General features: G+C 34.2%; 4 protein-coding genes across 5 annotated transcripts; 1 reads left to right on the top strand and 3 right to left on the bottom strand.

Moving 5' to 3' along the window:
- Nucleotides 1-2,106: 2,106 nt before the first annotated feature.
- LOC140975657 (putative late blight resistance protein homolog R1A-10) lies at nucleotides 2,107-4,878 on the bottom strand. The gene is made up of 2 exons (XM_073439497.1): nucleotides 3,049-4,878; nucleotides 2,107-2,580 (listed from the first exon to the last, which is right to left on the bottom strand). The coding sequence occupies exons 1-2, from the start codon at nucleotides 4,809-4,811 to the stop codon at nucleotides 2,151-2,153; spliced, it is 2,193 nt and encodes a 730-aa protein (XP_073295598.1). The 5' UTR covers nucleotides 4,812-4,878; the 3' UTR covers nucleotides 2,107-2,150.
- Nucleotides 4,879-9,036: 4,158 nt separating this feature from the next.
- On the bottom strand, nucleotides 9,037-15,787 carry LOC140975656 (protein PLASTID TRANSCRIPTIONALLY ACTIVE 10). The gene is made up of 12 exons (XM_073439496.1): nucleotides 14,983-15,787; nucleotides 14,485-14,544; nucleotides 14,303-14,332; nucleotides 13,549-13,622; nucleotides 13,109-13,190; nucleotides 12,395-12,468; nucleotides 12,173-12,239; nucleotides 11,372-11,464; nucleotides 10,689-10,865; nucleotides 10,565-10,615; nucleotides 9,963-10,114; nucleotides 9,037-9,599 (listed from the first exon to the last, which is right to left on the bottom strand). Exons 1-12 carry the CDS (start codon nucleotides 15,739-15,741, stop codon nucleotides 9,161-9,163), a joined length of 2,058 nt encoding a protein of 685 aa, XP_073295597.1. The 5' UTR covers nucleotides 15,742-15,787; the 3' UTR covers nucleotides 9,037-9,160.
- A 689-nt stretch (nucleotides 15,788-16,476) lies between these two features.
- On the top strand, nucleotides 16,477-18,801 carry LOC140974796 (uncharacterized). The gene is made up of 2 exons (XM_073438284.1): nucleotides 16,477-16,757; nucleotides 18,238-18,801. The coding sequence occupies exons 1-2, from the start codon at nucleotides 16,655-16,657 to the stop codon at nucleotides 18,531-18,533; spliced, it is 399 nt and encodes a 132-aa protein (XP_073294385.1). The 5' UTR covers nucleotides 16,477-16,654; the 3' UTR covers nucleotides 18,534-18,801.
- Nucleotides 18,802-19,245: 444 nt separating this feature from the next.
- On the bottom strand, nucleotides 19,246-22,896 carry LOC140975655 (26S proteasome non-ATPase regulatory subunit 6 homolog). 2 transcript variants are annotated; one of them, XM_073439494.1, is made up of 8 exons: nucleotides 22,677-22,896; nucleotides 22,447-22,561; nucleotides 20,898-20,988; nucleotides 20,677-20,822; nucleotides 20,257-20,476; nucleotides 20,022-20,156; nucleotides 19,733-19,878; nucleotides 19,246-19,623 (listed from the first exon to the last, which is right to left on the bottom strand). In XM_073439494.1, the coding sequence occupies exons 1-8, from the start codon at nucleotides 22,810-22,812 to the stop codon at nucleotides 19,449-19,451; spliced, it is 1,164 nt and encodes a 387-aa protein (XP_073295595.1). In that variant the 5' UTR covers nucleotides 22,813-22,896; the 3' UTR covers nucleotides 19,246-19,448. The 2 variants fall into 2 exon arrangements, with proteins under 2 accessions (XP_073295595.1, XP_073295596.1); XM_073439495.1 differs by having other exon boundaries at nucleotides 19,733-19,901; nucleotides 20,048-20,156.
- Nucleotides 22,897-23,897: the final 1,001 nt, after the last annotated feature.

Below are 23,897 nucleotides of genomic sequence, written 5' to 3'. Positions count from 1 at the left end.
TCAGGTAATATAGAATAATCTCAAATGCAGTCATGTTGGAAGAACTCATCCTCTATTTAGGCAGATAATTTTAACGCTAATTAATACCCCAAGAGGTTTACTTATACATTGATACCCCTTCCTCTCATTTTCTTTGTACACAAATAAAGGTCACAATTGATACCTTCACAGACACTACTTGTGGGGCTCTTAACTCCTAATCGTTATCACAATGCAATTTGATTAGGATTAATTAATTACAGCGAAAAACGAGTTTAAATTTTCTTTACAATGAGCCCAAAATATGTTATTTGAATACTAAAAACAGTATTTCATTTCTCATCATAAAATCTGCCCACACATAATCAAAACAACTCAAACAATAAATCATATTCTCGGGACATGCCCGGTATATAGATACATATATATACTGGGAAAACATAAACCTCAGCTCAAACTGTGACTCCCTCCAGAAGCACCTTCTCCGGCCTCCTGATATCCTGAAGTACCTATCATTGTCCACATACAAAGACAACAACAGCCCCATCCGGGGTGAGCAAAGCTCAGTCTGAAGCAACTATAATATATACCACAGATATCTAAACAATGATATATGATATGCAATGATGTATGTCGTGGAGGTATCAAGTCAAATGCCCATCCACTGAGCACATGTCAGAATCAATCGAATCGCTATCAAATCAATGTTCGAGCTGGCACACCGGCCTCAATCAGGGATACTCATATGATAATGTCGACAAAGCGTCATCAAATCACAAATCTCAATCAATCATTGGGGCCACAATGACTATGTTTTAAGGGTCATGTAATACCAAACATAGCATCGTGTTCACAAAATCCAGAATCAAATCTAATCATATCAAGGTATCCAAGGATCATAGCTCAACGTGTATATCATGTATGCCACATCAACTCAACAAGTAAGACATATTGACACATATTCTCAGTCAAATCAATCAAACATATATCATATGATACAGATACCTGTCGTATGTTACTCGGTCGCAACATACCTCAATTCTTCGTTTTCAATTGATGTAGCTTGAAGATTTCGGTATTATAATATATCTACATCAATAACATATTCATTTCAATCAATAACATCATTCAAAATCAATAATATAAGTTTCAAATATCTTTTGAAACTTCAAAAATTCATATCAAAGTCAAATCATAGCATAATTCAATTCTGACTTCAAAACTTAGTTTCTTGTCGGTTATTCTACCGCATATATTTATCAAAATTAATAATAACCGACAAATAATTCTTCAATCTCAACCCAACGATTAAAATTCTCTAATTATCATAAATTGAGAATAATTCAAAATAACATCACTATAATCATCTCTTCTTCGTTAAAATCATACACTAGTCAACAATTTTCAATTTCTGTATGATTTAACAATTTATCGGATTTATTCCAAAAATCGACGAATTTCAAACATCACCAAAAATATAAAATTTATACCTCAAATCGAAGACCTCGTGTCAATGATCCCAGAACTGAAGTCGATTCGTCGATTGGATAAACCGATAAGTCGCAAGATCGAAAAGAAAAATCGAAAACCCTCACATCTCTCTCAAACACAATCAAAAACTTGCTGTGAATGAATGTCATTCACGTAAGTTTTGGACATTTATCCTTTTTTTTTTAAATTTTAATATTATATTATATTATATTAATAATATATATTATTTACCATTTTAACGTCGGTATATCTCTTTGGACCAGTCAAACAATCATATTTTCTAAAACTCAAAGCATGAATCTTCTATATCTTTGAGTTTTCTACGGTATATCCAAATTTCAAATCATTTAGACTTCATATGACCAAAGTAGGTCACTAATTATCATTTTGTTTTTTAAAATTAATTCATTATTTTTCAACTTATTTACGAAAATGTCATCAAAATAAACTGAATATTTTGCAATTTATTTACAAAAATGTCATCAATACTATTTTATTTTCGAGAGCTCACACTACTTAAGATATAAACTGAAACGAAACAACTTCTGATTTGATTTATATGTACTGATGATTTGTTTTCAGCTCATAAAAATACGTAAAACCGGAATGGATGCTTAATTTGGATTCAAGCAAAAGTGAAACCAACAAAGCCATCTATTAAACTTCTAATTTCAAACACATCAATAAAAATTCTTGCGAGTTTTCTTAATGACATTAACTTGAAAAGCATAATTCCCATTTTCACGTTGTTGCTCCTGGATTCGCTTTGCTGAAATCACTAATGATTCACGACATAACCGTAACTCAATAAGCTGAAGGGAATCTATTTCTCCTAATCCATAAGGAATCTCATATATCCACCGTACATTCTCGAGCATCAAGCTTTCAAGGCTTGGGAGATGGTCTTTTTCCACTTCCCACTTCTCCAAATAATCTAACGAAGAATAAAAGTGCTTGAGTCGAAGAAATTGGCCTTCCATTGTCGTCCACTCGGAAACTCTTCTGATATCATTTTGTAATATCTTGAGCACTTGAAGATCTGGGAGAGACCCAATTATGGTCATATTTTCCCAAGGAAAAGAAATTCCTTGTAGAGTTAACTTCTTGAGACTGATTGGAAAAGCGTAGTTCCGTATCAAAGAGGGACGCCTAGAGTCATACACATAAAAGCGTCTACCCATAGAGACTTCTAATTCTTCAAGATTTTGTAGACGAAAAAGATCGTTGAGTTTAAAATCACAGTGATTATAATGGTACCTCTTATACACAACTGTCAATTTCTTTAGATTCACGAGTATTTTGATGACATCTTCAGTAAATATGAAATTGATCACTTTGCCAAGTGTTTGCAGATCACTTTTGTTGATGATTCCTATGTTAGAGGGATCCGATAAATAAAAGGGGCGATTCATTATCAGATGCTTTAACTTCGGCATCCTCAAAATTTCACAAGGTAGTTGCAATGTTTTGAGGCAAACCGCATGAACAATTATAGTCTCGAGATTGGGAAGTTTGGATAACGAGGCAAGAAACTGGTCGGGGTGTGAGATAGTGTCGCTTAAGAAAAAAGAAATGTACCTTAGATTGACGAATGCTGAGATTTTTCTTGATAAATTTAACCAAATCACATCGGGTGAATTCAAGACACTGAGGTGCCTAAATTTCGGAGAGAGCGTTGGAAAATACCATTTCTTCAGAATGTTTTCTGTCTGGAAGAAAATTGAACGCACGCTTGAGTCTTGTGTTTCCGATTCTAAAACATGTGCGGAATGTGCACAGAGACGACGCTTTGGATTCACTATGGCATCAATACAGACATTTCTTGTGGACGAGACATGATGAAAAAATCCATCTTCTTCAGCTTTTGTTATACAAATCTTCCTCCAGAGATCATGAACTCCGACGGCTACGAGTTCCCCATCTGGCCCTTTCTTGCTCACTAAGATCAGATTTCTATTCACAAGATCCTCCAAACATCCCTTCCCCACATCTTCCAAGCATTTAGACTGATTACTTTGTTTAAGAAATCCCTCTGCAACCCACAACATGATTAGCTCGGAAACATCAATTTCAAAATCTTCCGGAAAACCTGCGATGTAAAGGAAACATGGCTTTAATCGCAGAGGTAACCAATCATAACTCAAACATAGTATCTTTGAGCATTGCGCCGAGATTGTGGATTCTATTGAACTTATATTTTCCAAAATGCTTTCCCACGATTCCACTTTCATCGTGTTTCCCGAAGAAAGGAGCATTCCTGCAACGACCACGATCGTGAGCGGAAGTCCCTTGCAGTTTCTTGCAACCTCCTTCCCGAGTTCCACCAGGTGGAGAGGACAAGATTCTTTCCCGAAAATCTTTTCCTCAAGTAGTTTCCAACTTTGATCTTCATTCAAAAACTTCATTTGGTGGATCGGAGTACTGGATGATCCTGCATAAACTGCAACCTCTGATAGTCTCGTAGTTAACAAGATTCGACTTCCATTGTCATCATCTGGAAATACCATCTTCAAATCATCCCAAGCCTCGGTACTCCATATATCATCAATCACGATGAGATATCGCCTACCGATGAGATTTTGGTACACTAGTTTTGCCAATTGGGCTTCGCTCTCACCAGATCGTTCGTTACCATCAGTGGTGTATTTCTTGAAGGATTGAAGAAGCTGCGAAAGAGCATCTCTTCTTTGGTACTCTCCAGACACTGTAGTCCAAGCCAAGATGTCAAAATACTGAGAACGGAGTGAATCCTCGTAAGTTCTTCTTGCTAGAGTCGTCTTCCCAATTCCTCCCATCCCAACAATTGGGATAATTTGGAGTTTAGACAAATCTTCATACACACATTCTTTGATAGCATTCAGATCATCATCAAATTCCACAACCTTGTTCACAGTGACTTCGACTGTGGATAAGTGATCCACAGGAGAAGAAAAAGTTCTGGATCGGAGATCTTCTGCTGTATCTCTGTTCTTCATCTTCGTTGTCTCGTCCCAGATAAAATCAATCCTTTCAAAAGCCATGTCCAAGTCTCTATCCAAGCTCACCTCGTGATCACGATGAGCCTCCGAAGAACTCCTATCATCATGAGTTGTTGATACTGAACCCAGATACGAATCCATGAAATCCTGCGCTTCATATGCAGCGTTTCTGATTTCATTTCCCACACGATCATGTCTTCCACGATGCTTCCCCGAATAATCTTCCAAGAAAGTGACAATGGAATCAACTTTTTCATGAAGGGAAATGATTTTTTCTTTGTGAAGGGGATCGATATGTTGTTGAAGATCCAAAATCTGGTGGAGTGATCTAACAAGTGAGAGAAGCGCAGCATAAGCCGCCATGGCCGGGAAGACAAAGATGGACCGAAAAGAGAGAGACACGTTGTATTATCTCTATAGTAGTAGTATTTGTTTATCTAATAAATCATGTGGGAAACAGCTATTTTATATTTTAGATAATATTATTTTGCATTTTTTAGAATAAAAAAATAAGAAATATAAATTGTTTAATGTGTTGTCATACTTTTTTGTCAGACCAATAAGAACAATTTCAATTATTTGATAATATTATTTTGCATTTTTAGAATAAAAAATAAGAAATATAAATTGTTTAATAAATTAAACAATCGAAGATTTTTTTTAATTATTTATCGATATTTTGTGTCCAATAAAGAGATGACACACATTACATACGATGATTTGTAAGCATTTGTTAGCATGTTCAAATCTGACACCTAACACATTTTATTGATTTTGTTTCTCTATTTTTTTTAATTCACTATTTCCAATTTATATTTTATTCCGTCACTAATTTTCACAATTATAATATACTAAATATAATCAAATCTGATTGTAATATGTAATAATTTCAAAATAAATATGACTCGTCCCTAATTTTTTATAATTATGATATCACTTGTATATGAATGTAAATTAAATTAATTTTAAAAATTATATAAGCATACTCAAATATGAATAGAAGATCTACGTTTCTCGCTATGAATCCACGAGCTCGAATGTACATGGGGTCAGTCGAATATATGGACATAAAATAATGGAGACAAAATTATTAATTGTACCAGCTGTTACCCATTTAATTACATATAAATATTAAATAAGTCTAATTAATGCATACTATCTTTTAATATCATTAAATGATACGTGAAAATTTATATATACGGATCTTAATCTTAATATGTGAGACGGGTCAACCCTATTCATATTTACAATATAAAGTAATATTCTTAGCATAAAAGATAATACTTTTTCATAGATGACCCAAATAATAGATCCGTCTCACAAATACGATCCGTAAGACCGTCTCACATAAATTTTTACCATATAATAAATATTAAATAAGGCATTATCGTGGTAATCTTTCTTCATTATGTATTTAACAAGAACAAAGATAATTTGGGTATGGAAAGATGCAAATAATAATAATAATAAAAGAATCATTTGTGGAAGCTGGGATTTTATTTTTTAATTAATATTCATCAAAGATAAAAGTGCTTTTAAAAAAAGTAGTCCAAGATATAGAGCTCATGGATGGTGACGTAAAATTGTTGCTTTTTTATCTTTTTTTTTTTTGTCTTTTTTTTTTATTATTTATCTGATAAATGTTAAACTTAGTTTGTCTATCTGTTTTTTGTTCACAATATGTTCAAGTTGGCCAGACAAGTAAATCTTACAAATTTTGGATATCCAAGGATATTTTATTATTCTAGTATTCCCTAAGTTTGTTATATTACTCACCAAAATCAAATATTTGTCATCAAAAGTCCATTTTGATATATGTTTTTCAATCCTTTGTGATGTTCATTTAGTAACTGCAATTGTCATATTGACCTTTATAAGCTTGATTGGCTTGTCAGTGATTACGTATCACATATCATCTTTCACAGCTAAATTAGACTACATTCTGATTTTCCAGTTGTCAAACATTTCTTTGGAAAACAAGATAATTTTGCTGAATGGAACCATAAAACAATGATTTCTTCGATCGAGATAAACATATCTGATGTCACTTATTATGATCAGCAACAATGTTTAGAGAGGTGAAGAAACACCTAAAAAAAATTTTCTCTGAAAACAATTTTATGTTCAATACTGTTGTTAGCAGCAATGAGCTAATCTTGATCTCCAAAATGCAGAAGAAAACTTTTGGAGTTAGGTGCAGATCCTAATTTCCAAGATCGTAATCATCAGAATCATTTACGTGAACTTGAAAACCATAGTTTCCACTTTCATGTTGTTGATCCTCAATTCGCTTTGCTGAATCCACTAATGATTCCGGAACTTGATGAGTTGAAGTGAATCAATTTCTCCTATTCCACGAGGAATTTCATCAATCTGTACATGCCGGAGAATCAAGATTTCAAAGCTTGGGAAATGCTCCTTTTCCACTTCCCATTTCACCAGATAATCTAACGAAGAACGAAAGTATTTGAGTCGAAGAAATCGGCCTTCTATCGGCGTCCAATCAGCAAAATTTAGTGACTTTTATCCTCATCATGTGGAGCACTTGAAGTGTTCGGAGATCACTTCCGCCAATAACTTCCCTATCAGAGGCCGGGAGATGATAAACAAAAGGTGGTATTCATGATTAGATGTCTTAACTTCCGCATATGCCAAATTTCATATGGTACTTGCAATGGACTGTTTTGGCTAACGCAAGGTACATGAGCAATTGTAGTCTGGAGATTGCCAAGTTTGGATATTGAGGTTGGAAATCCACCACCGGATGATGTATGGTTTAAGGTAAAAGCAATATACCTTAAATTGATAAATGTTGATATTACATCTGAGAAATTTGGCAGTGATACTTTAGGTGCATGCAAGATACGGAGGCACCTACAACTTTGATATAATCTCAATTCAAAATTTCTTTCGGAGAAAATGAAAACTTAACATGAGCTTGAATCTTGTATTGGCCATGTCCGAAAACTCTGCGCGCAATCAATAGTGAGGCGGCGATTTGGATTCTCTGTGTCGTCTTTTCTGCCACTCCTTTTCAATGAGACGTGATGAAGAAACCACTCTTCTTCAGCTTTATTCATACAAATCTCCCTCAGCATATCATGGATTCCAACAGTTTTGAGTTTTCCATCCTGCCATTTCTTGCCCACTAAGATCAAACTTCTATTCACAAGATCCTCCAAATAACATTCTCCCATGTCTTCCAAGCATTCTGATCACCTGGCTTAAGAAATCCCTCAGCAACCCACAACATGATTTAACTCTCCCACGTCTTCCAAGCATCGGTTTTCGGTTTTACAAATATATAATCTGATATTCGAACCATTTTTCTTCGTTTCGGTTCGATTTTCTATCGAAATGGTTCGGTTATTTCGGTTTTGATACAACTATTTAAATTAATAAGATAAATATATCGTTACATGATTTCTTAGTAAAACATTTAAATATAAAGTCTAAATGAATTACATAAACAACAATCAACTAAATATTATTCAAAATAATTCATCATTTACTGATATCATCTAAAAAATATATAATAAAAATAAAATTATTAATTTAATGAAATTTCGATTTTTTCGATCGGTTCGGTTTAATGAAATTAGTTACTTCGTCACCTTCCACTATCTCGAAATATTTCCAAAATTTCAAACAAGCGTGAAATGTGCTAAGTTTCCAATTCAATCATTAACCATGAATGATTGATTAATTAGCTGGTGTGTGTGATCAAGTAGAAAAATGAAAAAAAATATATATTTGAAAATGAAAGTTATTAATTTTTAAACTGAAATAGTTGCGAAGAAAGTATGAAGTAAAAAAAAAATTGTGAAATATAAAATTGATTGGTTTAACAGTACTTTTTGAGATTATTAAAGAGTTTCATCAATATACAAAAGTTGGTTATGAGGTTTAATTTTAATTAATAGTATAGATAAATGTAAGCATGTTTTTAATCAGAATTCAAGGAAGGAAATTCTTGATTTTTAATACAATTTAATAAAATTGAACCAAATAATAAAGAAAATAACGTACATATATAATAAGTAAGTAAATAAATTTTATGACGAGGAAATTAACAATCGACGGCCCATGGTTTTTGTGGCATGTATTTTTCGATTTTAATATTTTATTTTCTTCAAAAATATAGTATATTGTTTTTATTTAATATTATTGTCTTTATTTTTTTTAGCAATCTACACATATTCATTAAATATATTATCATCTCCAACAATTTTTTTTGTCATATTAGAACAATCATTAAATAAGAATAAAATCGAAAATTTCTTTGTGTTTCCAATAATTTTTTTAAATATATATGAAAATATATATAGATCTATATTTTTGGGACAAATATAATATATACCAAGATTGCAATGATGGCGTTTCATTATTTTGGCGTTTCATTATTTTTGGGCACTTGGTGTTCTTATGGAGGGTGAATATGTGACATTTAACATATTTTAATGTTTTTTTAGTTTTATCCGAAATTTGAACACCTCTATTTTAACATTAAGACCAAATATAACTTTCCATTTTGGTTTAATCATATTTTATATTTTTTACTTAAATTAAAATTTTAATATTACGAACAAGAAATTGTAATTGTGAAGTATATAAAAAATTTATAGGTATTGTGTAAATATAAACTTGATTCAAACATGACAGAATATATATGTAATTTCAAACATGGATGGACTTCTTGATCTGAAACTAAATTAATCCCCAAAGATGCCTTCATCCGACAATCTTAAAGATTCGGTGCCATTAACATGAGGCTGGTTGGCTGCATTCTCAGTCGGCAACCCGAAAATACTGTAATCAAAGTCATCGTCATCGTCATCATCCTCGCCACTATCATCTTCTGAGGAATCAACTTCTTCATTTTGTTTTTGAGCGATTCCGAGAGCCTCCCTCTCCATCCTCTGTTTGATGGCATCTTCATACGACATTTCGTACCAAACGGTACCCTTTCCAACTATGGATTTGTTGTGTGCGTCTGTCATGCGTTCTTGCCTACTCTTTTCGGAATTCTTAGGCTCACCCCAGTAGTCATAACGATACAATGGATTATCAGGGTCGTATTGGTCTTTCCCCAACAAGCTTGGATCAACATTTCTACCAGGCTCTTCCAATGGAAGCCCAAGTGCCTGACGGCTGCAAGGTATTTCTAGATGATTAGTGCCACCATTGGAAAAAAAAAATAGAGCATACCAGAAACTAGATAAGTTTCTTCAGCAATTACCAAAAAAGCATGCTTCTTTATATTGACTTATAGGAGGACTAGTGATCTATATCTGTTGATGCCCAACCATTAATTAAATTCAAAGTTTTAGCCGATCAAAAGAAAATGACGAACAAGAGCCGAATTTTGGGCTAGCTACAACAGAAAGACATCAACAGGTATTGGCTATCTTAAAAAAGCTTTAGAGACTGCAGAAGGAATCGGGGTCGTAATAGGTGGATAATACAACTGAAACATGGTATAGTTAAAAAAATTATAGGATTAATGAAATATACCAGCTTATGTCTCGTAGAAGAGCTTCTCTTTCTTCAAAAGATCGGCGCCAATGAATAAGGTCGTATTCATCCATTTCCTCATTTCGCCTCAGCTTGGTGATTTTGTATGTCTCTCCCCTTTTTTCAGCTTCTTTCCTTAGTTTGTTATGGAGCTGAAATAAAGCATAAACAAGTATCAGGCTACAAGGCACTATTTTTTTCCTAACTTGAAAACTTTTAGAAGGCCTAATCGCAAATAGTCATTTTAGATTTGATCAGTAGATAATAATGTCCGAAAACTTCTAAAAGATGCATGCCAAGAGTCCCCATGATCAAAAATTTCACTTGTTCCAAAGTACTAAAGATAACTCCTAAATTACATTTAGAAATCAGAGCACTAAAATGAACAGATGTTCCACACTTGGCCCATAAAGTAATTGGTAGTTCCTTCTAAACATTTGCCCAAGTTGATTACACAACAAATGAGTCGTATAACTTTGCAGAATCTGTTTCATGCATCTAGATCACTTAAGAGGACAGAAAAGAGCAGTGAATAAGACAGAAAGCTCCCCTATTAAGAATATCAACATGAAACAGACTGCAACGTGAAACAGACTGCATACCTGACGTTCGGCAAGCGCAGCTTCCAAATCAAGTTCTGTTACGCTTATCCTCTGCCATAATTAGGAGCAATGTCAAATAATCATTGGACGGAACAGCTACAAATATAAAAGGAAAAATAATTACCAGAGTCATTCTGGGTATGAGGGATTTCTTATGATAAGCTTTGCCATACTCAACACAGTTCTCTTCGGTAATTTCTTCCTCATCGGTCAACTCTGATAACTTTTTGCCTTTATATTTATCAGGATTGACCACCATGTCATCCAAAATCATTTGTTCAGCATTATGTATTTGCCATAGCTACACAATAAGGGAGAACTCTATAAATATGGTGATTTTTTTAAATAATTAAATTAGAGACAGCAAAATCAAAAGTTCTAGGAAGTTTTTCTGCCAACGTACTAATTGGAAATTCTTAGAGTACAAACGCACGTTTTACCTCTTTACTGAAATATCTTTAACTTGGAATGATTGCATTAACATTCCCAAACGAATAATTAAAATGACTCTCCATCAGTGTTAGATAATCACTGCCGAGGATAAAAATATAATATTGAAAAGAAATTGATAATATCTCTGTCAGTCTACAAGTATAATGAGAGTGAATGCATATTAGCCATATATAATAAGGATTGTCATAACTATTAAAGCTCGGAGCTACGTTTCTGTGTTTAGATCAAACTCCTGAGCTGATGCATTTTATCCTTGAAATTATAATCTGTGGCTGAAGGCAGGAACATTTACACCTTGCAAAAAAATTGATTAGGTGATATTTTCACAGTTAAATAAATGTCTAGATAGGATACCTTATCAACATATGGGTGATTTGATAACAGAGGTTCCTCCTCTACTTTGATTCCAGGATCTTTTCTAGGAATAGGAGCGCGTCCACAATCCCGCTGGATACAAGGAGAATTTATAAGCATAAAGTCGAAAGCACGCAAACCAAAACATAGAAATTTGTTATAGAGTCAATTAGTAATATCTTTTGGGCATAACAAATCTAACAGAACATAGAAATTGAGCAGAGGAGACACTCTACAGCTTTCATCTTACAAAATAAATCCTAGTGCAGTTCATCCTTAAAAGTTAAAATCGGATCTCAGGGGTATTAATATGTTAAATTAGTTGCGATTTGTAACCACATTAACCACAACTAATGAATAAAATACATACTGTGTGTCTAGACTCATCAAAAGTGAATGGTTATAATCTAATTTGTGGATAAAAAAAATTTATTTCCCATCAAAGTTAAAAATTCTATAGTAGAATATTATTTTCTGATAAATTTTTCTTTAGTAACAATTCTCTAAATTAACCAATTGTATTCTTTTAATCTTTTATTTAGTTCGGAGTTATTTTTAATATCTATATTTGGAGTTTCAAATTTACAATGTGGAATATTCTCCCATTAAAGAAATAGAAAGAAAATAAGTGTGCAAAATACTAAATTACCACCATTCACAGGCTTTGCTTGAAATGGAGGTTAATTTCGATGATATATGTTTGGCTTTCTAAGGGAACTTTTATAGGATACTCTCCTTCAGTAATAGGAAGATGTATGATCTCGACAAAAGCAAAATGTTTTGCTGAAAATAATAACTCACTCGTAACTCATCTGGATTAGTATCCTCATCACGATGAAATATTGGAGGGAACTCAAATCGATTGAAGCTGAAACAACATCATAGGAACAAAATCAAACATGCATTAATAATTTTAGCTAGCACAAAAATTGCAAGATTTGGAATATTTCATGAGCATTGGAGCTATACTAGAAAACCTAATATCCCAAGAACTGATTACTTTAGAAGCATGGGCTGACATACATAAGGTGATCTATATTTGGATACACGAAGCGCAGCTCTATAGGAAACCGATAGCGGTAAGGATCTCGTTTTGCCTGCAAGGAGGATATTATACATTAGATCAAATGTGCATGCATAATTAAGGAAGGCTGGCAGTCCAGAAGAAAAAGAGCAAACTAAAAGCCACGGACATTGTTCAACCAGCTGATGATTTGATTATCTCTGCCTATTTCTAGTAAAGTTCACAGCTAAACTAGTGTGCATTCATTTCTTGGATAACATGAAGTTAAAATCATAATCAAATACTGCATGATTCTGTAAACATGTACGACTTCAATAAAAAATCACTGGAGACTGCTATGAAGGTAGCTTGTGAAGATTCAAAAGTAAATCAAGAATCTTCCTTTGATACCTCTAGAACCTTCTTCCAGATCGCTGCACGATATTGATTGTTTTGGCAGTTCATAAGTTCTCCATTGTCATATGACCAAACTTCAAAGATGTATCACATCTTACAAATAATATCCCCATTCCTACATCGCAGTTTTATCTATAACTTTTTATTTTATTTTTCACCAACTTCGTTCACCACAATCCCTTGCTTAGTTTTAGAAAGGGAAAACAAAAATCCCCTTCCTTGTGTAGCATCGATATTTAAAGGAGAGTGCAATCAACTACCAAAATATGGCCAAACTTATGCACAGATAAAAACACGTCACAACCACACAAACTCACCAATATTTCAACAATGACGTGCATACCAACTTTGATGTGATGGCGGATCCAATACCAGTCATTTCGTTTTATAGGAACCCACCTGGCATGCATTAAAGCACATCACTGTCAAATCATACAAAAAAAAAAACGTTTTTTAAAAAAAATTAAATTAATATATGGATTTTTTGCACAAAAAATTTAATATGTTTGCATGCATCACGTACAGGCACTAGTAATCAAGTATATGAGAGCATGCACATCTTTAAAATGGTAAAAGAAAAACATGTAAATTCAACATAAAACAGAGTATTTGTTTGCTAAAAAACAGAGTATTTGTTTATATCTTTAAAATTATTCAAAAAAATCACGAAAATCAATTCAAAACAGAGTATTGGTAAAAAAAACTAGTTGCGAATTTCAAGAATCAAAATAAAAAGGACGCAAGAGATAGTTTATACCCATCATGGACGCCACCTATGTCAACAAATGCTCCTTGATAAAGATGTAATGCAGTTACTTTACCTGCACATATCTAAAAGAAATCGACATAGCCGACATGTAATTCAAAGACAACTTAAAACTGTATATCTTTCAATTAAGTTATATCTCAAACTAATAATGTAAATCTTTCAACAAATAAAACAAGTGAATAGTTAATGTTATTATAACAAATGAAAGTACAGGATAACTGTCCAAATATTTACAATTGTCTAATTTAGACTGCCAAATGCAGCCAGAGCTAATATAACATGACCTTAGATCAATTGAGTGCATAAAGTGTGTCAGTTCACACACGTATAAAACCAAGAAAACAAGCATAGAGGGCATCATAATTCATTTGCAACTAATATGAAATTATATATATATGGGATTGAAGAATGTAAGAAGACTAGGCAAGAAAATCTTTAAATTAATGTTCAGCAAGGATAACAAAGCAAATATTAAGATAAAGTAGAGGTATGGCCGTATGGGATTAAAAGCTCATAGGAACTTGTGTGGCCACCAGCCATAAGGAACACAATTGACATCAGCAGAGCAATTTAAGTCATTTATGTATTTCATGATATAGAGATGTCATATGTCTGAAAAATACGTGCATATCAAACCGGAATGAAGAGCAAATCAATTAACATGGAAGCATGAGACAGTTAGAAATTTATACAGCAAAAGAAAAGATGTGAAGACCGAAGAGTAACATTGTTTATCACTTACTTGTCCCGGGTAATAGAATGGAAGTTCATACTGCAAGGCAGAAACAAATCAGAGGAAAATGAAGTGTCAGTTCATATAATAATCATGAAAATTTATTTCAAGACAGTTTAATTTCTTAATCATATATCCCAGAGAGATCCATGTTGAAAGAAAAGGATTGAGAAAGCACAGAAGCAACTTACCATTTCCTCTTTGTAATCCTTTCCCCGTTTCCTCCTACCAGGATAATAATCTTGATCATGCTGCACCAAAATCCTCTTTGTGAGTATACTATATGGTAGAATACTAAAAAGTTTACTGCCACAAATTTTCCAACTTGGTGTACTGGTATCTCACTCTTAACCCAATTCTATCTACCATAGACAACCAATTTGAGAACATTGAACGGATGAGCAGAAATTCATATGCAACTAAACGCTTTTGGAAAAAAATTTAAGGAAAATATTCAATATCACGAGAACCTTAATAACCAAATCAATGTTATCATAGCCATATCAAAAAATTAAATGACTATTAAAGTAAACTCTACACATAAGCCTACAATCAGAGAATAGTTATCAAATATAACAGTAAACTATACTAATTTATCTCTAATAGAATCCCTGATTGCAAAAATCAAAATGACAGTAAGCACTAAGACAACTAATCATATGGCCACAATTCCGAGTTCTGAAATTAACCTTGTAAGATTCCTCCTCCAACCGATCCCTATTAGCCTCCACCCACTCATTATATTGCTTCAAGAACAAATTGTATCTATCCGAGCACATGCCCCCCGCCTCCTTCTCCACCATATCCTCCAGGGCCTCCACTTTCTCAGGATCCACTCTCACCGCTGAGTAGAACTTATGCGCCCCACGAATAAACTCCAACTCCTTCTTATTCACCTTCCACCCTCTCGGTGGCCAATCCCTGGGAGGCACCTGGGCTAACAACAATGGCCCAGACCACAAAGTCTCCAAAGGCTCCGGAATTTCACCCTTGATTTCAAACTGCTTCGCATAATACTCATCCTCCGTGAGTCCCATTTCGGCGATTTTCTTTCTCCGATACTTTGGGCTCAGCATCTTAAATGCCTCGATTGCTTCGGGAGACTTGAGTGGCACTTCTTCCCCTTCATTGAGAGACTTTCTAGCAAAATCAGCTTCCGGGGTAAGGATTTCTTCCCACGGCGCCCATCCCCTTTCAACCCAGTTCCTCCTTCGAGCTTCGTCTTCAGACTCTTTCTCCTTGGGGCCATAAGCTGCAAGAAAAGCATCATCATCACCGACTGGGTACTCATCGGACGAGTTGGAGCGGACAAGAAAGTGCGGAGGAAGATGGGTTTGGAAGGGTTTGTTGAGGCGGAGGAATTTATCGAAGTTTTTGGGTTTAAGGAGAGATTTCGAAGGGAGTGGAGTGCAGATGGTGAAGAAGGGTGGATTTTGAAGAGCTTGCATTTCGGGGTTTTGCGTACAAACCTTGAACTGAGGGGTTTATGTGTAGAAGTGGATAAGGTTAGTTTAATCAGTTAAACATGGTTAGATGTAAATCAATTTTCTCCCCCCACAAATTGTTAATAAATAATAATAAATGAATAAAATCAATTAAATAGCTACTTATAAAAATGTTCTATTACAATTGAATCTCGAATTTAAAATATGATATATTTAATTTTCACTAAGTCCTTAACTACTCAAAATCTCTATTTTCTTTATCTATTGTAATTTCCAAAGCCTGATATCTCTAAATTGGATAAGAAAAATGTCATTGAATGATCCTTCACCTATCGTCCAGAATAAACATGTTTGAAATCATGTTAAGTCATTTAGTCTATGAATCAGTTTATCTGAAATATATATAATAAATCGTTGTCAGTTTTTACCTTCTATGTTTGTTTGATCTTGTAAAACTTTATCGTAATTTATTAATATTTTGTACCATTCACTTTCGTTAATAAAATTTCTAATAGTTTTTAATGATTTGTTATTGCTTGCAATACTTTAAAAAAAATATTCTCACACATTGATATTATTAGAAAATGTGGCATTCTTCCTTGGTTATGGACAAATATAATCATTTATTACTTTTTATAATTATGATATTCTCTCAATTATAATTATTAAATCAAATTAATTATTATAAAAAAAATGTACAAAAACACTGCACTTGGGTCAAGTATAAACCGGCCAACCGATGGGATTTCCTGCTTTCGTGTATCCCGCGATAATCTTGGCGCGTCGTTAGCCCGCAGAATGTTCAAAAAAATAAAAAATAAAAAAAAAAGGAAAATAATTCAAAAAGTCAAGAATCTTGCTTTCGACTCATCCTCTTCTTCATCCCCATTCGCCGCAAGTTACAGCGAAGAAGAAAATGTTGGGCAGAGTGAGAGCATCACCGATAAGCTCTTTGGAACTACTGGAAATGGAAAGATCATCTTCCAAGATCTCCAAACACGATTTCCTCTCGATATATGGTCAGTGCCACGGTTTGTTACTCCGAAATTTATGTTTGTGCTTAAGATTTACTCGGTACCCGTTGTAATGTTTCTTGTTCAGTATCTCTTTATGGTTGAATTGCTGTGTTACAGTCCTAATTTTGGCTACCAGTTCTTGCTAATACACGCTAGCCTAACTATTTCTGCAGAAAAGTGGATATCTTGTTTGGATTTGGGCAGAAATGTAATGGGATTTCTGTTATGTTCTGTTAAGATGAATTAATTGACTTCGAATGGTAATCCTTCCTAAAATCTGGTTTGCCCGCCTTAATGAAATTACAAGGACCGCCATTGAAGAAATTGTTGGGTCCTCGGGATCCAAGCCTGTGTGGCCGCGAGGATTCTTAGATCTTAACTTCATGTACAGTTTAAAAGGATCTGAATTGTGTTTTAACATTATACATGTAGCATTTTGTATGACATTAGCAGCTAGACACTCTTATTGGTATTGGAGCCAATGGATTTGTTTAGTCAATCGCTTGGAGGTGATTGTCGGGTTGGGTTGTGAGGATAGTAATTGTTTTCCTCATTGCAGTGTAGTTTACCCAAATTGAGTTGTGTTGTTACTATGAGTCACAACTTTTGCTATTATGCGAGACAGTCTCAAAGAATCCATAAGACGGGAATAAAAAACAATTTTCTTGGCAATAAAAAATATATTTTTCATGTATAGGGTCGAACGAGATATTCACTTCACAAAAATGACCCGTAACACCGTCTCATAGAAGTTTTTGTGATATCGGAAAGCACTAGATGCTTACAAATTCTTTGTCATTGCAATTTGTGATAAAGTTGCCACCATATTATGAGAAGCTCTTGTAGTACAAATGCTAATTATGAGACACAAGATGCAACACCCCTCTGGAGAGGGTCGAGCCTTGAGTTGTGTCTAGTGGCAAGTGGATTCACACAATTTATGTGATCTTGATTACTATGATCAGTGGGATTATCACAAGCATCAAGGTGATCTTTCTGGGTAAACAACTATTGGTTCGTACGGTCACAATTCAGGGTTGCCTTTTTTACCATAGCTTATGTTGCTGTTATTATATTGTTGTTAGTGATCGTATTACATGACTGAATTCTCTAGTATTACAATGGAAAAAGGTATTTGGACTTCTTCAAGCTTGAATTTTGTCACATTAGTCTCTCACCTTGTAATTGTGTGAAATCTTAATCCTAATCTACCCATTTCTGTCAGATTTGACAAAGTTAGCGACTGTTGGGTAAATATTGCCTATTTTTCGTTTGGCATTTTCTGCTCGGAGTAGCTTGTTTCATGCAAACAATTTTATTGACTAGTGTGATTCGTGGAGTCATTTGTACCATGGAACCAATGATATACACTTTCTATCAAATATTTACAAGATGATGAATTTTCAGTTTGGTTTCTGCGTGGTATGATATAATTCATTTAATTTTAACTAATCGAGTTTTTGGTTCCAAACGATGCATACAGAATCTACACTTCTGAAGCTTAAACAAGGCTCTCAGTGCTGCCAAAGAGCAACCTCGGAGGGCTCTGCAACGACGTATACCCATAGTACCATTGCAACTCATCCACCAGAGGAGGTAATGTCCAATGCTGATTGCTCATCAGCCGAGTCTTCTCCAAACCCGAGTGGTATTTCTCGATCTGCACACTCCTCGAATGAGAAGCAAAGCACAAATATGTCTATTCTTTGTATGTTCTCGAATTACAAGATCTCAAAGCATGCAGAAAGCTCGGCAGACACTAAGTATATGGATATATAGAGTTGCTATTCTTCTTCATCGTTCGGTTTTTCACCTACGTCCAACAGTTCCTAGTCATATTTATAAATAGCTCAATACAGAGTTCTCATCAAGAAAACAATGGTTCCCCCGGAGCTCGAATGGTGATTTTCATTCACAAAATGCATGGGGACTACATTGGTAGTTCTTGCTCGTTGTATTATGTAATTGTTATAACGATTGTTCTTGGACACGGAATATCGCATCCTTTGTAGCCTATTTCATAACAATTTTCTGTTTGTGATATTCACCTTCCATGGCAGGGTCCCAATATTTCTTGAACTAAAAAATATTCTGGCTAATATGCAATTTCCAAAAACATTGATAAGTTTTAGTTTCCCTTCCACAGTTGACTGCTTCTTACATACAATGTCAAGGGACCTCAAGTGTTATCCTACAAAATTGATAAATATTTTATGTGCCAATCATCAAAGACGATGAAGTTCTTGACATTTATCGAACGAAGTATTTGAATCACAACAAAACTTCGTTCCCATGCTTGGGCAACCAAACCTATTCTAGATCATTCGAAGCTTTCTTGATCATTCAAAGCTTGTTGTAAAGCTTCTGACCGAATGTCTCGAGAATTAATTAATCAAATTATAACTAACAATGACAATCCAACACAAGTTACAGAATTTTCCATCTCCTTTTCTACCCACTTTTACAACAACTAATGATGCTCAAATCCCACTGAACAAGGAACTAGAGTGACTATATTATCGTGCTTAAAATTTCAAGCACGGTGTGAATCACCAGATCTGAGTTCGGTTGGAATCAAAGGCCAATATGAAACATGTCAATTCATACGAACACACTCGACAGAAGTAACAAAATGAACACAGTCCTCGTTAGAATTAGGATATTCCCTACAGAAATTCCTCAATTTCTCCTACTTTAAAGATCAATAACTCGAGATAGCTTTTGAATACGGTTCAACAAGAAATCTCCTTGCTTGATGGTTGCTTGGTATAGGGCATTTTTAGCATCAGGACGATTGGTTTCCAATATCCCGGCAACTTTGTCTATCTTGCAGTGTAGCTTCCCAGCTGCAATAAATCGCGATAGCTCCCTGTATACGAAACAGAAGCCATATTGAGCTACAATAACATGATGAGACAGCAGATGATACTAATTTATGGCCTTATCAATCATAAAAAAGAATCAAATAAACAACTCACAGATCAATGAAGTCCACCGTCACTCCAAATGCCTTAGCCATAGCTTCGATAGTCACACTCTTGTAGGATTCCAAAAACTGAGAATAAATAACTGTTCTAATCTCCCTCATGTAATACCGGAAGTGAGGGTGCAAATAGCGATCCAACTTAATATGCTCAGTCAAACCAGCTGAAAGTTGAATGCAGGAAATGTGATCAGTAACAGCATAAATGTTTATTTTTAAGGATCTTAATTGACAACAAAGAATAGATTTTCATGTGAATTGAGCAAGTGTCAAACAAGGATGACCAACTTTTGTCCATACAGACACTTACCAAAAGCCGTAAAAAATGATTTGTATTGGCAATCATAGAGAGAATTCAAGAAGCCGGATAAATATGGAATTTTGCCAATAACAGTCAAGATCTCAGGGGCGTCTACTACCTGCAACAGATCCCAACAAGAGTAATAAGAAAGTTGGTTACTTAGCATATCTGGTTCTTCTAGTCGCAACATGACCACCTTAGAAGAAATATTAAATTACCTTTTGTTTCAAGGAAACTCTGTCCAAGGAAATGATGCTAGTAAGGACCGTGTAAAATACAAAGGTGTCATAGGGAAATAGCTCATAAGTTGTGAAGGTTGAGATAGAATCAAGGAAAAGATCAGCTGCTTTCTTGAAGTTGCGAGTAGACATGCAATATAAGCCTTCAAACACCTTCAAACGATTCTTCCTCTCCCAGTCACCTCCTTCTTCGAACAAGCTGTAATGTTGAATGTCAGAACCAAAGGATGGACCATGATAAATAAAACTACAACAAGGCCAGGAAAAAAATTATCTAGAAGCAAGATCTATAAAAGCTGTAATGTTGAATGTCAGAACCAAAGGATGGACCATGATAAATAAAACTACAACAAGGCCAGGAAAAAATTATCTAGAAGCAAGATCTATAATTCCCCTTACTTCTTTGCTTTATCAATACTTTTTGAGATTAGATCAAAATCCTTGTGGAAGAAACCAATCTGTAGCGTGTAGAATACCAAGTCCATCTTTTGCCCAACTGCAACAGTCTTGCTCTCAGTTAACTTCAGTTGTTCCAGTGCCTTCTCCTAAATATTAAAGAATGTCAGTTCATTAAACTGATAAAGATGATACAACAGAAGAACATAGAGTTATTTTTGTACCTTGTCACCAATGCGAATATAAAATAAGGACTTGGCCAAGTGAGCTTCCCTCACTTCACTCTCACCCAAGTTTTCTTCTGCGTCAGCAATCCTAGATAAATTCAGCCACAGAGACAGAAGCATTAGAGTAATGGTTTGCCAATAACAGAAATAGGTTAAAATTTTAAAGTAGAGAAAGTTTTGCCCAAAATGAACTGAATCAAGATGAAGATATTACAAAAAGTAAAGAGTAACTAACAATAAATTGTACGGAACAATAAAGACAGACAAGTAGTTTTTATGATCAATGAAGTTTAAAGTCTCAAATGACAATGTGAGTTTGATTACACATTAAACCCCAGGGAAATCGAATGGTCAATGGTGTACTGCAAAAGAGCAAAAAATGTGCATCAAGTCATTTAGTAAGCTTTGTCCACTCAAGGGTTAATTAGGCTACCAACAAAAAACATAATTCCTTATAGTTTCAGAGATAAGCTCCACCGAACTTGAAAAGGAGGCATCTTGGTGCATTCTTCGAGCCCTTAGAGTTTTAAACTCCATTTCCCTTCTCATAACTCACCCAAATATGCAAATGATATCAAAATAATGATTTTCTAAACATGTAATAGCATCTATCTATATATTTATGCACATGAACCATGAATTAGCATATAAAGATATGAGAGTTATAGAATTAATCTAGCAAAGCAATAGAGTATCTTGTATTTTGTACGAGCTTGTTAACATAAATATATAGTATCCCAAGAAGAAACTTCCCAAACATAAGTTGATCATAGGCTCATCAATCTCACAGCAGAAGGGGACTAACTTTTAATCTCATCTCAAGTTCATATAAAATAAAATATCCGACGTTAATGCCTCAAATAACGTTCCCAAATCCCACATTCACAAGACAGTACCTCCAGCCACCTACTCAACTCCAAAAGTCCAAGATCCTTGTACAATAAGCCCCCGCCCCCAATGATAGACCATTTCTCATCAATTTTAATCTACTCACAATTCGTAGCTACAATCAACGACAACATTGTTACTCTTCGAGCAGTTAGCACCGCCAAATCTTCATTGTTCAAATTATAACTCGAGCTCTTATCACAAATTCTACAACTCTTAACGAGTTTTCATGACCAATAAAAAATTAATTTCAATGTCAATAGACAGGATCAAATGGATAAAATAACATATAATCAAATGGATCCAACAAGATTCACACTTGTTTTTCAATAGAGAAACATTTCAAGAATACCTGATATCAAGCCAATCACACACAAAAATGATGATATCCGAAGCAGCAGAAAACTCAAGTTAATCAACAAAGGACTGCAGGGAAGCTTCATTTCTGAAAGGGAACGTGTGAAACCAGAGACTACGAAAAAACCCATAGTGCAGTGTAAAACAACTACAAAAGTACAATGCTGTCTAAATTCTCCCCTATCAACAAAACCTAAATCACAAAAATCTCATAAATCAATCCATAACAAGACCCCCACCCCCTCAGAACAAAATTAAACTGGAAAGGAACGTAACAACTAATACGTCAAATCCGACTTACTTCTCATCGAGCTTCTTCAGCTCTTCCTCGATCTTGGCACGCATCGAGTCGAGCTCCTTCGGATCCAAATCAAAAATCTTGTTGGCAACTAGGGTTTCATACAACGGAGCCATATCTACAAAAAAAACACATCCCATTAAAACCCAACAACCAGAACCCATAATAATCATAAATAATAACATAAAACTTCGAAATTAACTTCAAAAAACGAGGGAAAATAAAAAAAATACCATTGGCAATGATGAAGTTGAAGACCTCATCTCGGAGGCGGACTTTCTCGATGTCATCGACGTCGTTTTGCGTGAGCAGGAATAGCTTGTGGGCAAGCACAAGCTGCGGCTGCTGCGTTCCCTCTTCAGCTTCCATTTTCCAATCTCTCTGAGCTTTCTTGCAGAGCGGGTGACCAACGAGATTCTCTAGCTGGTCGATTCAGTGGGACGAAGGATGTAGACTCAGCTATAGTTATTGGGCCGAAATTACATTATGGGCCTAATAACATGTAGCCCACTTTGGTTGATGAGGCATGAAAGTGGGCCTCATCAAAGAGTGACCCAAAGTAAATTATAGTGTAACTTATTCTCTGGTAAGTTAATTTTTTTTAAAAAAATTATTGTAATAAGCTATTTGACAAATATAAATAAAAAAGGTGTATCATATTAGTTCAAATTTCAATATCTTATTTTATTTATCACATTGCAAATTTATTTTTTCAAAATTCAACCTATTGGATTTCACGAATATATCACAACTGTATTATCACATTTTTTTCGATGATGACGACGATAAAGAGGATTATTATGTCAGTCTTTCAAGGTTATACAATATTGTTTTTACAAAAAAAAACTTCTGTGAGACGGTCGCACAGGTCAATTTTGTGAAACAGATACTTTATATAGGTCGACCACGAAAAAGTATTACTTTTTATGTCAAATATATTAATTTTTATTGTAAATATGGACATGATTGATCCGTCTCATGAACAAAGATCCGTGAGATCGTCTTATGAAAGACCTACTTTTGTTTTTATTGAGATATACAACTTATTTCTAAAACAACATTTTATTTATTATTGTTAAGCAAGCGAGATATCATTAAAGTAAGTCAAGTAACTATTTTTTGTGTGGATAGTGAAACATTTTTTTGTTGTAAATAAAATACATCGTTCTCTTCAAAATAATATATCACTTATTTTATTTCTTTCTAATATTTATTTGTTAATAATTATTTTCTTGTTAAAAAAATATATTTTGTTTTAAATAAAATACCTCATTATTTTATATTGTTTCTCATGGGCAAAGATTAATAATTATTTTTAAATAATATTTCACCTATAATTGTATTTTTTTAATATTTATGTTTTTTAATAATTTTTTTCTTTAGATTGTAAAAAAATATATATATAACTTATTAATAGCTAATCAAGCTTAGCTCATTGTTATTATTATTATTAT

The sequence above is a fragment of the Primulina huaijiensis genome, chromosome 4, assembly GCF_012295235.1.
Source record: "Primulina huaijiensis isolate GDHJ02 chromosome 4, ASM1229523v2, whole genome shotgun sequence".
NCBI classification, from domain to species: Eukaryota; Viridiplantae; Streptophyta; class Magnoliopsida; order Lamiales; family Gesneriaceae; genus Primulina; species Primulina huaijiensis.
This window is presented reverse-complemented; position numbering and strand designations above follow the sequence as displayed.

What these genes read in the sequence shown, in the direction of transcription:
- LOC140975657 (XM_073439497.1), bottom strand. Translation starts at nt 4,811, where the DNA reads ATGGCGGCTTATGCTGCGCTTCTCTCACTTGTTAGATCACTCCACCAG. An exon ending in TCAGCATTCGTCAATCTAAG is followed by an intron (nt 2,581 to 3,048) that starts GTACATTTCTTT and finishes TTTTCCAATCAG; the next exon opens with TCTCAAGAAGTTAACTCTAC.
- LOC140975656 (XM_073439496.1), bottom strand. Translation starts at nt 15,741, where the DNA reads ATGCAAGCTCTTCAAAATCCACCCTTCTTCACCATCTGCACTCCACTC. An exon ending in ATCACCCATATGTTGATAAG is followed by an intron (nt 10,866 to 11,371) that starts GTATCCTATCTA and finishes CTTATTGTGTAG; the next exon opens with CTATGGCAAATACATAATGC. An exon ending in CTTCTACGAGACATAAGCTG is followed by an intron (nt 9,600 to 9,962) that starts GTATATTTCATT and finishes AATACCTTGCAG; the next exon opens with CCGTCAGGCACTTGGGCTTC.
- LOC140974796 (XM_073438284.1), top strand. Translation starts at nt 16,655, where the DNA reads ATGTTGGGCAGAGTGAGAGCATCACCGATAAGCTCTTTGGAACTACTG. An exon ending in CGATTTCCTCTCGATATATG is followed by an intron (nt 16,758 to 18,237) that starts GTCAGTGCCACG and finishes CGATGCATACAG; the next exon opens with AATCTACACTTCTGAAGCTT.
- LOC140975655 (XM_073439494.1), bottom strand. Translation starts at nt 22,812, where the DNA reads ATGGAAGCTGAAGAGGGAACGCAGCAGCCGCAGCTTGTGCTTGCCCAC. An exon ending in CAACTTCATCATTGCCAATG is followed by an intron (nt 22,562 to 22,676) that starts GTATTTTTTTTA and finishes TTTTTTTTGTAG; the next exon opens with ATATGGCTCCGTTGTATGAA. An exon ending in CTGAAGAAGCTCGATGAGAA is followed by an intron (nt 20,989 to 22,446) that starts GTAAGTCGGATT and finishes GAATTTATCTAG; the next exon opens with GATTGCTGACGCAGAAGAAA.